This window comes from Palaemon carinicauda, chromosome 16 (assembly GCF_036898095.1).
Source record: "Palaemon carinicauda isolate YSFRI2023 chromosome 16, ASM3689809v2, whole genome shotgun sequence".
In the NCBI taxonomy this organism is placed as follows: domain Eukaryota; kingdom Metazoa; phylum Arthropoda; class Malacostraca; order Decapoda; family Palaemonidae; genus Palaemon; species Palaemon carinicauda.
In genome coordinates, this window is record NC_090740.1 from 18,033,700 (window position 1) to 18,050,791 (window position 17,092).

General features: G+C 34.6%; 1 protein-coding gene across 2 annotated transcripts in view; it reads right to left on the reverse strand.

Moving 5' to 3' along the window:
- Positions 1-17,092, reverse strand: part of LOC137655674 (lysine-specific demethylase 2A-like) — a 108,682-nt gene that overhangs the window by 23,306 nt on the left and 68,284 nt on the right. For both annotated transcript variants that reach the window (XM_068389628.1, XM_068389629.1), the window contains exon 15: positions 16,513-16,614. In XM_068389628.1, coding sequence (XP_068245729.1) covers positions 16,513-16,614 — 102 coding nt within the window. The remainder of the gene's footprint in view (positions 1-16,512; positions 16,615-17,092) is intronic.

Genomic DNA, 17,092 nt, shown 5'->3' on the forward strand with positions numbered 1-17,092 from the left:
CAAGATCCCGCTACCATATCGAGAGAATGTGCACAAACAATATATAATTTTTCAACTTATTTGAAATATTTTCATGATGAATATAAATAACATCAGCACCAATATGTTATACGATATAGTTTTCATAAAGTTTGTTTATATTCATTATTATTACATACATACATATACCAAGGCACTTCCCCAATTTTGGGGGTAGCCGACATCAAAAAGGGGACCTCTCCTCTCTACGTTCCTCCCAGCCTGACAAGGGACTCAGCCGAGTTCGGCTGGCACTGCTAGGGTGCCACTGCCCACCCTCCCCCGTTATCCACCACAGACGAAGCTTCATATCGCTGAATCCCCTAATGCTGCTACCTCTGCGTCATCCAAGGCACCGGAGGAAGCAGCAGGGCCTACCGAAACTGCGTCACAATCGCTCGCCATTCATTCCTATTTCTAGCACGCACTCTTGCCTCTCTCACATCTATCCTCCTATCACCCAGAGCTTTCTTCACTCCATCCATCCACCCAAACCTTGGCCTTCCTCTTGTACCTCTCCCATCATCTCTTGCATTCATCACCTTCTTTAGCAGACAGACATTTTCCACTCTCAACATGGCCAAACTACCTCAACACATTCATATCCACTCTAGCTGCTAACTCATTTCTTACACCCGTTCTCACCCTCACTACTTCGTTCCTAACCCTATCTACTCGAGATACACCAGCCATACTCCTAAGACACTTCATCTCAAACACATTCAATTTCTGTCTCTCCATCACTTTCATTCCCCACAACTCCGATCCATACATCACAGTTGGTACAATCACTTTCTCAAACAGAACTCTCTTTACATTCATGCCCAACCCTCCATTTTTTACTACTCCCTAAACTGCACCCAAGACTTTGCATCCTTCATTCACTCCCTGACGTACATCTGCTTCCACTCCACCATTTGCTGCAACAACAGACCCCAAGTACTTAAACTGATCCACCTCCTTAAGTAACTCTCCATTCAACATGACATTCAACCTTGCACCACCTTCCCTTCTCGTACATCTCATAACCTTACTCTTACCCACATTAACACTCAACTTCCTTCTCTCACACACCCTTCCAAATTCTGTAACTAATCGGCCAAGCTTCTCTTCCGCGTCTGCAACCAGTACAGTAGCATCCACAAACAACAACTGATTTACCTCCCATTCATGGTCATTCTCGTCTACCAGTTTCAATCCTCGTCCCAGCACTCGAGCATTCACCTCTCTCACCACTCCATCAACATACAAGTTAAACAACCACGGCGACATCACACATCCCTGTCTCAGCCCCACTCTCACCGGAAACCAATCGCTCACTTCATTTCCTATCCTAACACTTGCTTTACTACCTTTGTAGAAAATTTTCACTGCTTGCAACAACCTTCCACCAGCTCCATATAACCTCATCACATTCCACATTGCTTCCCTATCAACTCTATCATACGCTTTCTCCAGATCCATAAATGCAACATACACCTTACATTTTGCTAAATATTTCTCACATATCTGCCTAACTGTAAAAATCTGATTCATACAACCCCTACCTCTTCTAAAACCACCCTGTACTTCTAAGATTGCATTCTCTGTTTTATCCTTAATCCTATTAATCAGTACTCTACCATACATTTTTCCAAATACTGTACACTCAAAAACTAATACCCCTTGAATTACAACACTCATGCACATCTCCCTTACCCTTATATAGTGGTACAATACACACACAAACCCAATCTACTGGTACCATTGACAACACAAAACACACATTAAACAATCTCACCAACCATTCACATACAGTCACACCCCCGTCCTTCAACATCTCAGCTCTCACACCATCCATACCAGATGGTTTTCCTACTCTCGTTTCATCTAGAGCTCTCCTCATATCTAGTGCTCGCCTTACTTCCTCTCTTGTAATCTCTCTCTCATTCTCATCTCCCATCACCGTGCCCTCAACACCTGCAACAGCAATTATATCTGCATCCCTATTATCCTCAACATTCAGTAAACTTTCAAAATATTCCGCCCACCTTTTCCTTGCCTCCTCTCCTTTTAACAACCTTCCATTTCCATCTTTCACTGTCTCTTCAATTCTTGAACCAGCCTTCCTTACTCTCTTCACTTCTTTCCAAAACTACTTCTTACTTCTCTTCATATGAATGACCCAATCCCTGACCCCACCTCAGGTAAGCTGCCCTCTTTGCCTCGCTTACCTTGCGCTTTACTTCCACATTTTTCTCTCTATATCTTTCATACTTCTCTACACTATTACTCTGCAGCTGCAGTCATTCTTCAAAAGTCCTCTTTTTCTCTTCCACTTTTACCTTCATTCCACCAATCACTGCCCTTCCTCATGCTGCCTCCAACAAACTTCTTGCCACACACATCACTTGCAATCCCAACAAAATTTTCTTTTACTAACTTCAATTCCTACTCTAAATTACCAGTTTCTCTTACTTTCACTTCGTCATATGCCATTTTCAACCTTTCTTGTTATTTACTTTTTACCCCTGGTCTTATTAGCTCTTCAACCTTCACTAACTCCCTTTTACATCCTCCTACTCTATTCCACCACTCTTTTGCTACAACTAATTTTCCTTCCACCAAAAAATTACCAGACATACTGTTAGCCATACCTCTAAACATGTGCACGTCTTTCAATCTTCCAAGCATTGTTTTAGTTATCAACACATAATCCATTATTGCCCTTTCTACCACTCTTCCATTTTCCACTCTTACCCATGTATACTTGTTTTTATCTTTCTTTTTGGAAAAGCTAGAACTTATCATCATCTCTTGCTCAACACATATCTACCAGTCTCTCGCCACTCTCATTTTCACCTGGTACGCCATACTTCCCAATGACACCTACCTCTCCAGCGCCCACTCTAGCATTTAAGTCACCCATGACAACTACATAATTCCTTCTACCCAGTCCTTCTACACACCCTCTTCTTCACTTTTCTCACAACCTGGCCCAAACGCACTGACAAAAGCCCAACGTTCCCTACCCAACCTAACCCTTACCCGCATCAACCTAGATGATATCTCCTTCCATTCCACTACTTTACCTGTCATCCATTCACTCAGCGATAAAGCCACACCTTCTCTTGCTCTTCCCCTTTCAATCCCAGACATTTCACCAAACATCACTTCACCTTTCCCTTTTATCTTTGTCTCACACAAAGCCAATATACCCATCCTTCTGTTTGTAAGCTTAAATAAACACACACACACACTCACTCTCACTCGAGTTAGGGCACCTCTGACTTGAAATTTTTGGTCAGTATAGTGAGGAGAAAATCATTAAATCGAATATAGAATACTAATACAATTATTGTATATAAGTGCAGGAACTCTTGTTACATTCATCACCTAGTTAGCTAGCAATAGCAGGATCAGTTGAGGGAAACAGTAGAGGGAGTTTCAGGTGGAATGCGAGTTGTCTAGCCCTATTTTTGTTGGATGAGCGAACCTTCAACCTTTCGAACAAACTCTTGGAATGCATCTGGTTCATATGGTTACTATATAATTTTTAAGTCAGTATCTTAAATACTGTACAGAAGGAAAATGATTTCTCATGAAAGTAAGCAGAATGCAGGAGTTGGAATATCTAAAATGTTAATTACACTTTCAAGAGACAATTGAATGATTAGAGAAGTTAACCTTAAGGTCAACTAGCAAGGGACTGTGTGCTAAAAAGGATAATTTTGAGGATACTTATGATTAATGGGTTGTACAGTAATAAACAAATTATATATATGAAATAAAATCAGATGGATACTCAAAAAAAGTGCACAAGACAAAGAGGGTACAGAATTTGGTGGTTTCATGTTTGACCCTGAAAAAGGAAAGTATTTATGTAAATAATGGTTATGTTCGAACCCTGGAAAAGGAAAATATTTCTGTAGATATTTAATATGATGTTCTAGCTATTTTCAACAACCCTGTAAGTTGCAAATTTTGCCTTTCCCCATAATCAAAGGATAGATTTTAAAAATAAATAATTATTTCTTATTTTGGAATGAACTTAGGTCATAAATGGAAAATTCATAAATAACTCTACCATATCATAGTTTTGGTGTGTGGATGGTTTTCCAAAAAAAAAACAATTTTTCTGCCTTATGCCAATTACACAAACATTTTGTATAATCAAATACATTACCATAAATAATTATTCTCAACTACTGTACCAGTAAGTATAAAGTCTCCCCAATTGTATATTCAGTCATACCAAAGGTACAAGATTTCATTATCCCCATTCCCCAAGATGATAGGATTCTGTCATCAAACATTGTACTAAATTCTTTCTTTTTTATTAATAATTTAAACGACAAAGTAATACTTGATTCTCTTAAATTCATATAACCTAACATTCACACAACGAAAGGTAAAAAAAACCATTACGTCTTTTGCACATTATTTCAAGATACCTTAATATACTGATGAATTTTATATGCATTGGAACTATACTGCATTTCTAAATTTTAATTTATAATGTGGAATTAAACTGAACTGTAAAAGGTATGCTGATAAAATCTGCCATATCAGTAAACTTCTATAATAAATTACAAAAACTATTAAATCCTTTACTGTACTAATAAATATCCTTTGCAAATAAATGGTCATTAAAGGCATCTTTCTCCAGAGATCGGTTCTTTGTATGGGAGGAGGATAATCACTCTATACCCCCGCCATCTAGATATTTGTGTGTTTTCTTAATAGGTTTCTTGGCACCAATAACTTTTTTGTTTTTTCTAAAGTATACATTAGGAAACTTCCACTGTTCCTTTACACTCTTGTTCTTCCATATTTCCCGTGGATTATGATTCGTTTTCAACTCTTTCATTTGTCGCAGACGATTCTCAATCAAGGCAAAGGACTGAAAAGAAAATTACATAAATGTGTCGGACAACCCTACAATGTTCTAACTACATTATTTTCCATGTTTCAAAATTTTATGCAGAGGAAATCCAATTTTGGTCATGCATTATATTTATTATTACATCCTCATTGTTATCTCTATAGGGAAGGGAGGGAAAAGTACAAACTAATATTACTTCAACCAGTTTTCCTTTCAATTTACCTCCTTGTCCCTTTTAAGTTTCCATTTCCTTAAAGCTGGTAGACACATTCCACAGGGATGGAACAATCCCTCCTTGGTACACGAAGCATGTTCAACACACATAGAGTGAGGATCACCAGTCTTTATATTAACATCGCAAGAGGCAAATTGACACTTTTTGCGAGACTTCCTGCCTTTCTTCTGCTGTCCTTTGATCCGCTGAAAAATATCCAATTTTAATTTTTCCCTTACTTGGGTCTACAATAAGGAATTCCTTCTTAAATACAACCCTAAAAGCTTCTCCCAAGATTTTGGACATTTATAACCCCCAATACCTATCTTAGATATTAATCATGCATATTTTTCCAGGCTATAGAGCCACCAACTTAGAAACATGAAATTGGAATCATTAAAACACTGCCCAACTGATTTTACTAATTAATCAAAAAGGCACATTAGCTAGTTATCGGCTATAATACAAATACCTTTATTATTTGCATCTATGATTTATACAATTGTAAATTGTTCCGAATGGTATTTTTGATTATTAAGAATTCTACAATTGAAGCCAACATTTAGTCCGAATGCTGATAAACTTTAACCTACCAATTATAATAAAAATGTAAACTTGTTGGTTAATTTTAAGATCAGAAAATGTTTTTTAGTTTAATCAGTATCTATTCTTTACATTTTACAAAAGACTAAAAAAAACTATATATGACAAATTGTTCTTAAAACTATGTACTGAATACCATTTCCAAATCTTTACTATCCTACAAATTAATATGAACACAACAAAATGCCAACTTGCCAATATGATAACAAAAAGACTGAGGATTTCAAATTGTCACTCCATCTCAATGACCCACATTACCTTTACATGAAGAATTTTTTTTTTGTTTTGTTTTTTTGTATTTCAATTGTTTCTAGTAGAAGCAATCATAAAAACACAGAAAACTGGTTGAAAAGCGGACGTAAAAATGGGCATAACGGGAGTTGTACATTAAGATTTGAAAACTGTTACTTTTGGGTCCACACAAATTGATATTTTTTCCAGTCCTTTGTCTTGTGAGAAAAACCTGTGACATGTTGGAGAACTATGGCGGTACCTTGAATTAACAAGATGTTGATTTCAGAATTACTCCCCAAAAATAGGTGTGTATTTTACATAACTTCCTTATCAAAATAACCACATCTCATTTCATAGACAGGAGGAAATCTGAGCTAGCTATAAAAATTTATGACTCAGCCCATCACAGTAACTAGATAAGTCAAACTAAAGGGGTCAAACAAATCTAACTTTGAGCAAAATTTACTAGAAATTAGGCTATAGAGCATATACATGCAAGAGAGAATGTGCACTCTACAAATATATAAAACTTAAAACACTTAAATAAGTAACTAAAAGACTATCGTTACACCTAACTCGTTATCAGTGTTTATGAATTAAGTTAATGTTTGGTACAGTATTGTTTATAAGTTATAATCAACAATAGCGTTTTTAAATAGCCGTGAAACGTCAATCCTTATTGGTGTTTATATAAACTAAAATTTACGTATTTGACAAGATAAAAGACGCACTTAGTATAAAAATTTCCCTTTCTGCAAGTCATATAAAGGAAAAAACTTTTCTAGTGTACAGGAACTAAAAGAGCACCAAAATATTTAACTATGATTAAAATATCCATGTAAGAGCAAACTTTCAACATACAAAAACTATACGCTCCAACATACATTTAAAAGTATTATATAGAAAAAGAGCTGAAAATCCACATACTAAAGTTAGAGTAGGCGCCTTATTGCACTAGCAAAGCATGGCCCATCAAGGAAGTTTCCAGCTAAGCTAGTTAACATTGCTAACTAGCACACAAATGGCAGTTTTCTTATACAGTATACTCTATCTATTTTTTTTAATCAGATGTTTTGGAGTTTGATCTTAGCAATACCTAATCGTTAAATTTTCTGTACAAAAATGTGAATAAATTACATACTATATTCTCTATAGGGGATGAAAAAATATTAGTAATGAAAGGGAATTCTCAGCGACCGTTGTTAAACTTTGTGTATCCAGTCGGCCAAAAAAAAACAAAAACGTACTTCAATACCAAATAATTCACATCGAAAACAAAAAATCTTATAACATGTATGAACGGCATACATTTAAAATAAGTTACCTATAAATATTAGCGAATAACAACTAAATAAATTACAGTATCAATTTCAATCATAAATTACCATTGCTTTTTAATCAGAAGTTTTGAATACTGTACTATACTGTATATTAAGTTCACCTACATATGGTCTAGGTGCATTACAAAAGTAGGTTCTCAAGCCCTTAGTACCCAAATCCAACATGAATTCCTTAAGCATTCAGCTCATAGTCTTGTACAAATAGCTGTAGATCTTTACTATAAGAGAGGGAGGAAGTTAGGTGACTAAAATCAATAACCAACTGTTTGATGAGCTTAGCTTATTGCAATTTAGAGATCGTGGTATTCACAAGATATACAGTACTTATTATACTGTATGATGCGATCATATACTGGAGATAAAATATGAAGGGTTGCATATATTGTAATACAAAAAATTGTCTACTAAAGTCGCAGTGCTCTCATCACAAGTACTGCACGAGACACTTTATGAGACTGATGTCCAGGATGACAGTAGTGAATAGCGAGAAACTGCATGAAAAACTATATACTTGTCAGATCCATATCAACTTGAGTAGGTGTACGGATAACTAGGATATAACTTAGCGAATACTAAAATGGACCACAAAGTTGAAATATTTAACTTTTGAAGGACTGCTTTGATTTTTTTTTTTAAATTAAAGACTTATGTCAACATCTGACTGGAGGTAGGAAGCTCAATACATGATCTTTTATTACAAAATACTTATCTAATTTTTATTAATATTTCAGCCAAGAAATGTATAGTAGAACAATAGGCAAAGCTATATAATTTTGTTACCATTGATTCTTCTATGACAACATAGAAAGTTTGGTCTGATAACTAATGTGAAGATTTATTTGAGCTTATAGTTTACTTATTTTTTTTTTACTATCAGAATTGTATTGGGAATATGGATAAATCATCCCCAATCTAAATGAAGTAAGCAATTTAAATTTAGGGTTCTTGAAAGTTAGATCTTGAAATGGCAAAAATATTATTGTTGAAGATTTCCGGAATGAATAATTAGAATATAGTAATGTATTATTTGAAAGGACACAAAACCTCTTCACTATTACTTTACTCTGCATAGATTACAGATTATTCATGTCAAAATTTACCTTGCCAAACATGATTGGAGCTGTAAATTTATTCAAAATACCATTTAATGGAATAATCTATGTAACAAGCAACCCAACAGCTGCCTGCAGGGGTTGCCATTCTGAAATGCATACCGACTTCAATCTTTTAAAGGTTTAAAGGTAGCTCATGAATGGCAGAGGCAAGGGACAGTGACATTGCCCTAGTAAGCAGGACAATGCCCTAGTAAGCAGGACAATGCCCTAGAGACTGACCATATATATGATCAGCACCCAAGCCTCCTCTCCACCCAAGCTAGGACCAGGGAAGGCCAGGCAGTGGCTGCAGATGACTCAGCAGATAGACCTATAGGCTCTCCCAAACCCCCCCCCAAACCTTAGCTCACAAGGATGGTAAGGTTGCAGACACTAATGGCACTAGCGAGTCTGAGCGGGACTCGAACCCCCGACTGGTTAACACCAGGCAGAGACGTTACCGATCGGGCCTCAACAATTTCCCTTCAAAATAAAATTTTGCTTTTAGTGATCTAAAACGTGTTTAGTTTAGTAATCTGTTCTCACAATCCAAATAGTAACAAGTGTAAAATCACCAGTGAATCATGAACAGACAGCATAAAATCTGGGTTGTGCCAAGAGAAGATAAGAAATTTCAAACTACAAATCTAACTAAATATCTACAGTATAACAAACATGATACCAGTAGCGTATAATAATCTTTTACAGTTAGAACTTTTTTTTTTGCCAATAATACAGTACAATCTTGAAATCAACCTTCACCAAAGCACAGAATAAATCTTGTAAAAGAAAGTAGTTCGAGGTAAGTACCTCGTGTTGGAACAAATGTAGAGTAGGTCAGGCTAATAAGCCTTATACCCAGTTCCATATTCAAAATAATTATAATTTAATGTGCTATAAAAGTTTGAATGTCTTCCCAAGTTTTGTCATTTATTGTAATCTAACTTTGGCAATTGGCAGTCAAGGTAAAAGGTTGGCTCTAATTTTAGACTAAAAACTCCCTAAGATATGCAAATATAAGTAATCATACAGTAAGCTATAAATGTCAATGTTTCTCTCCCTTCATGACTTAGAATTTCCTGAAACTAGGCCCCATTACCATACTTAGATATCACAATATTTCATGTATTGGCAACATCGAGACAACAGATTTATAATTTTAGTAAATTATAACTTTTCTATTCTGTATGATTTTTTTCCTATCTAACTTCATATTGCTCCACTTATTGACTTTTAACTTCCTAGTATAAAAACTCTGAGTGTCAGGAAACAATACTTTTTGTTCTCAAAGGTCATTTCTACCTTATAAATTCAATCCGCATCAAATATAATGGCTCTTTTAAAAAATATATCAGCTTCATATTAATGTTTGCTTATTTATGGAGATTTCAAGTTTTCAAATTCTTTGTGATAAAAACTAACCTGTGATGACGTTCATAAACCTTGTGCAACAATTAGGTTTTTATATTCAAAGTTTTATACTGCCCAAGTTAAAATACTCTGAAATAAATTTATTTTGTTTACTTGCTAAACTATTCCTATTCAAAACTAGTGAACCTAGCTATATTGTACAGATATTGTACAAGTAAATTAAAATAAATAAAGATTTGTTAAAAAAAATTTGCACTTGATTCCACTTAGGGAAGATATTTTTTGTATTATGTACTGCATATGAAAATTGTTGACCAAGTGAACTATTTTAATGCAAAGATATGTTACAGCTGTACTGTACTTTTTCAAAGTAGTCTTGTTCTATCTGACTATAACAAAACTCTGATGTCTATTTCTTATGAAACCTGCTCATGCTAATGCATTTCAAGTAAATATATGGAAATATTCCAGAAGACATTCAAACGGGCCTATTATGAACTCAAGCTACTTTAAAGTAAAATTATAAATTATTCATAACTGTAAAACTTTAAACTTTGACAATAAAACTTGAAAATGAAAGTTCGGCAAGAATGCCATATTTAAAATTCACAATCAAGATAGGATCAATTAAACAAATTCTACACTCACTTATATATTTGCCAACATTTTATACAAAATTCGAGCCAACCTGTTACAAAGTGACTAACAATGCCATATATTTCAAAACGTAAATAATTCAAAGTATTTGATGATTGGCAGTTACTTTTTAACAGTGCCTATATGCGTTAAGTTATGGAAATAAGAGCTGCCAACTGACATTCAAGACATTAACTAGCATATAAGGTCAATGACTGGACTCAGTAAGATACAAGATATATGGCAAATAATTCAGTAAAGTGATTCTTTATGGATAGACCTTAGACTTCAAGCACATCTGATGATGTAAAAAGTGTGCTTTGAACATGTCAATAAGACTTTGAAATAACTTGAAACATATTAGTTAGGATTCTACAGCTGACATCTGCCTGTGTATATTAAATGAGAAGTAAAGAAACTGATTTTTCTTTTGTGCTCAGATACAGAAACTATATATAATATAACCTTGAGACATACATGCAGCTACGAAGTGAAACCATCTAATAACTATTACCAAGGGCCAAGTCATTAAATAAAAAGGTATACAAACTTAATTGCTCAACTTACAAATACTGACTATATGTGAGATCACAGTTTCCTTGAATACCTGATAGCTTCATCAATAATCACCTCGACATTGAAATGAGAATTTGATACCTACTCATCTGAGAAAAAAATAACCGACTGAAAAAATTAATCTTGTGTTTTATCATAATCATTGCAGCTTTTTACTATATTTGTAATAATCATCTATCAAGATTACAGGTTACGTGTGAAGAGAGATTTACCGAGATATAAATCACATTACAATTCATGATTTACAGAATCTTTATTCTGGTTTATATTGTGTCCATTTATTTACAATAGGTATGTACAGTAGTACAGCTTATTTAGATAGAGAGAGAAACTAAATATGGAAACCTAACTTAATTAAATACCGTATCTGTATTTACACCAAAAGAAAAAAGGTGCTTCAGAACTTTGGATATAAGCAGCTAAGGGTGGTACTGTAACTACATTATAAGATTGGACCAATCGAGCAAATTTTCTAAAACTATAATTTCCATAACTACATAAGAAAACTCACCTTAGTGAAATTTTGAAATATTTAAAAAAACAATTTTGTATGTTTTTTATATAAGTTCTCAAAAATCTATAGTCACTGATAAGTCACAGAAACTGCAACTTCTACTTTTTTTTTTTTTATCAAAAAACAAGAATTCTAGTTTTAATATATAAAGTGGTACAATGAAGCCTATGCAGAGTTAGACTGGTTGCTTACACAGTGTGTGAACATCCCAGACACTATGTTGTTATATAAGTAAAAAGTAATTGAGTTAGCACTATGTAACGTACTGATAATTCTTAATGCCAAGAAACGGATGAATTGATTAGCAACATTTTTTTTTAACATTATGGGTTTTACTAAATGATAAAATATATGTTAAGAGGGGAGGTAGACAGCAAACCTTCTCTACATTATAGCATACCATTCCGAGAAACCTAAAAGTCTCTTTTCTATCTTAAATAAACAAAGGCCAGCAGTGTTAGAACTTTGCTACTTTTTTTTCCAAGAAGCCATGGCAAACACGTGCTCTATGTACAACATCTAATGAATAAATAAATTCCAAACAATTTACGCTAGAATAATGATAAAGATAACACCAGGATGTCTTTAGCTACTGTGATACTGATAAACATGACCATGTTATTTCTTCCATATACACATTTACTTACCTTCATGATCAACACTTTCTTATCATGATTCCAAATTTCTCTTTTGTGATAATATATAGCTTTGCTACATTTTATTGCCTGTATTCAACAGCCTTTCCCAGTCAAGACTAAATAAAACTGAAAAATAAATAACCACAATTGTTCTCATAAGATTTTCTCGAATGACAGATGCGATATACTTACTAGAGACTTTAATAGTCTCTCCAAATATTTCAATTAAATAATACAGTACCTACAAAGCCATAAGTTCTCTCATCTGAACAGATTGGAATTCAGCATGTATAAATGGTTATTCAAAATACTGGAAACCCTGCACTAAACATGAGTACCATACACCAGCAGGAAGAGGGCTCAAAATAATAAAAAATCTGGGGAACTAACTAATTCAAGTAGGAAAAAAGGCATCAATATTGCTCCTAATATGGGAAATATCTCGAAGCGCAAGGAACAAAATGTCTATAAAAATGTCAGTTATGTAATTCTCTTGAGAATCTTTATTTTAACCATAACAGATTTGAATCTGATTTACCCACAATAACAGACTTGAATCATTGATTTACCGACAATAACACTTGAATCTTTGATTTACCCACAATAACGGACTTGAATCTTTGATTTATCCACAATAACTGACTTGAATCTTTTATATGATTCAGACAAAATAACAGCTTCATCTGTATCCTCAAGTCCCTTTGTCTACACGAGACTAGGATCCAACACCATTCAATAAGTATAATGTACAAGCTTTATAAAATCTATGAAGGACCAAATTTGCTGAGCAAGAGAATTTTTTGTAACTAATTCTCCTCTGACATTTCTAAAATTGCTGAAAACCTGACTTCTGCAATTGTGCATCTTAAATATTCATAACAGCAGATGAAATTATAGTATTCTATGAAAAACAACTTAATTTATGAATTGTGTACTGTGCTGCAAACAGTTTTCCCACCTAGAGATAAACAGACTATCCCACACCAGAAAGATATTCATAAATAAAATATCAATATTTAAGGCATAAGGCAGCCATTGTTCTTGTACTGTACATGGTCGTAAGATGTACTATATGATGCTATTGGAGTGGTTTATGTGCAAAGTTTCCAATACATAGAGATATTTGGATTATACATATTTGATATTTGTTTGCAGCAATAAACTATATAGCATTTAATTGCATTACAATTCACATTAAAAGATAGTTTTACACTGCAATATTTGACCATTTCATTCATTTGTGGGACTGATGTTTGATAAAATTTCTCTTTCATTCAGTGGTAAATCTTTTTGTAGAGAATACTGCAGGCAGTATAACTATTTCCCAATTACTGCCCTTCAAGTAGAAGACACTGTAAACTTTTAAAGGGTGACACCTCTCAGGAAGTAAAGAAACTTTTTCACCAGTTAGTCACAATTCTCCCTATTAAGTAGAAATTGCATTACATCCACTTGAATTGAAATGAAGAGCTCTTTAAAACCCTACTTGCTTTTGAGACAACTATGTGTATATGACAACTCAAACCAAAACCGTCATTGAGACAAACATTTTGGGTTAAAAAAGGCAACAGTTTATGTAGTGCCCCTACAATTATGACAGCTGCTGAAAACTAATCAAGGATCTGGCAGCCTATCTCCGCCAGTCCGTTGGGTGAACAGGCGCTGGCTTGCACTGGGCATACCACTGTAACTTTGGCTAAGGTCCTGTTTGGACATACATTGCGCATCTGGCCTTTGAAGTTTCCTTCCTTTGTGTTAACTGTATGAGTAAAGCAAGAATGTGTGATGAGGACTTGTCCAGATGTGTATGGTCATCACTGTGGAATGTATATAAGCCATTTAGACATCGATCCTATTCCTTTGTATCGTGTTGTGCCCAAGTGGTTGCCATCTCAGTAGGAGCAATTATGAGGCAGTAATGAAAAAAATAAGAGTATCGTTCTCCCAAAACAACTTGGCTTCGCATGCGAGCAAACCGTCCAAATCTCCTTTCCCGAAATCCAAAATTCCCCTTCCTGCTCTTTTCTTCTAGTTTTTCAGAGAACAAAGCAGGAAATTCTACAACTGCAGATGATTCCCCTGTGGCATCGTTATCCCTAGTCGTCGTTCAGCCTTCTCTGATACTCACTGGTCGTTGGCTGAGAAGTGCCCTGTTGTGCCATTGCTTTCTAATCAGGGGTCAAGCAGCAATTTTCTGGCTATTCACCTCGTGTATCACCAGTACAGTCAATGAAGGTCTCGCCTGAACATCCACACTCGCCGTTATCTACGAGCAGGCCAGCGCTTCCCCTTATGCCTCATACCCTTGCATTAACCAAAATTATTCTACACGGACAAATAAAAATCCTAAATAACTAACCATTGTATGAATGTAAACTTTATATGCCAAAATCAGAGCCGAAAATTCTGTCCAACTACCAAAAATCAACTTTCTGGTCTGAAAATAAATGTTATAAAATACTATAGCAACCAACCAAACTGTTTTCTTACTTTTATGCTGGGATTTACAGGAATCTTCAATTGCAAATCCTCTTCCAAATTTGCTGAAATCAACAACTTATGAGTCTTAGATAGTCTGGTATTTAAATTTCAATCACGACTTCAAATTGTACTCGTCTTTTGGTTTCTCGACACTTGAAAAATTTCTAATCTTATATGATTTAAACTTTATACAGTACAGTATTCCAATTTCCTAGATCAACAACTCTCTTTGGTCGCTCAATTTTCATGTTCCAAGGAAATATAACTGAATTCTAAAAAAAAATAATTTCAAAAGCTAATGATTATTATATTTTACTTCCTAATTAATCTTCAGTAATTGTAACTGGTTCCAATTTGTTGAAATGGCAGCTTAAGTAGTCAGTTCTCATTTCTATTAGTTAACCTTCCCTAATTCTATGGCCCCTCTACATTAGAATAAAGACCTTGAAAATTTTTTTTTTTTTAAATGTAATCACTTCCACATTGCAGTACTAACATACTTGTACTTTCACCTTCAAACCACAGTCCAGTTACGAGAAACTGGCATTCCAGGCCTTGGAAAATTGTTCTCTCCTATTTCCAAATTTAGGCAGTTTATTTATCAGAAAATTATTTTTCACAGGGAGTAGGCCAAAATATAGTTTATAACTACATAAAAAAAATTCCCTATGACAACTGAAACAAAGAAAGTCTGGTGTAATTGCATAACTAGTAAATGCTTAAAAAAAATGTGATGACACCAATTGAATTAATTTCAAGACTTACACATGGTTACCAACACCATCAACTCAAAACTGCTCAAATTCGCTTTCAGCTTCCTCTAATAAAAACAGAAATTACCCTCCTGGCCTTGTAAAGACATCATCACCTATGTAACTACCATCCAAAATAAGTACGCAAATTTTCTTTTTTTGTGAAAAAAAAAATTAATGACAGACAAACCTTGGTACTAGGGGAAAAAAAACGCTCTCTTTCAGGATTGGCTGTTAAAACAAAGCCAATTGCACACAAATAGCTACCTCATAAATTTGTACGAAACTTCTTTTAAATGAATGAAGGTACCTAAACTGATGGGGAAACATAAGATTAGGGCTTACACTTTGTTCAAAGTAGCAAACCCAAACAAATAATAAAATAAATCTTTTAGCAATTTTAACTAAACAGAATAGCAAATTGAAGAAAACTATAAAAATAGCTATTAACATACAGTTTACACAAGATTAAGTTTGTGGCATTCTTATTAAGATAACCAAAACTACAGTATGGCAGAATTTGCTGAAGGTAATTATATTATAAATTGAAAACTACTTATATATTAATTCCATCAACGTATTGCAGAAAATGCAGACGAGTAAGCTTATGGGCTAATAAGACCTCTCCTCATGACTGCTGCTTTGGTAAATGAAAAAAAATTATGTGAATGTAACACATACAGTATACAGAGGCAAATATATCCTTCCTCTACTTTACCCTCCCACAACTAATTACTTCAAAAGGTTTAACAGTTTGATGATAAATACATTTCTGGCAAATGTATATAGGTGGACAAATGCTACATATTTACAAATGATTGATGTTTGCTAATGCCAACTGCTTGGCACACACATACATATTTAGTGTACGTAAATATTTATAAAATATACCCAGAAGGAACCATGAAGTACTGTAACAATTTACATGACATAGAGGACTGAAAATGGCAATTCAATGAAAGGATGAGAGAAAGAGAAAATATGCAAAATAAAAAGGAGGGCATGTTATTTACCAGCACCCTCCTCTCCTTTCCTCTCTTCAGTGGTAATCAATCTGAGCCACCAAAATTAACAACTATCACGTCTTTACCTCCTCCTTAATAGCAACACCATCATCACTGACTTTTACCTCCTCTTTAACAGCAACACTATCAACACTATCATCACTGACTTTTACCTCCTCTTTGGTCTTTCCTCCTGTTAAATCAGACTTCTTTGATTCGCTTCCATCATCCATCGATTCCAGCTTCACTTTTACGTCTGGGTCTTCGGCATCGGACTGCAACGAGAAAAAAATCAGGAAATAAGTAAATATTAAATACGTAAGCATTTCAAAATTCCAGTGTAGAGACCTGTAAATATTTAGGTTAAAGTTCTTTTCTGGTACAACATACTGTACCAATGTGGTGACATGCAAATGAAATAGTGCAATGAAAAAGTTCCTTGTATGTACAACCTCCCAGATCCAATTTTACCCATTTTATTTAGGTTAAATTGCTATAAGGTCTTCAAGGACGACTTATGAGAAGTCATATTCCTCCTTTTCATGTATGGCTAAGATCGCGCGGCATGAAGTGTGTTTACCCAGTAGGGTTATCAGAGATCTTATTACCCTTGATCTAACAATTTCAGCACATGCATGAATTGATGGATCTTTGAATCTCCATCTTCAGTCTGGAAATGCCAAAAGGACCTCAAATTTGACGTCATCAAATAGCAGAGGCAACCTTTGTGTTTGGACGCTGTTACACGCAAAT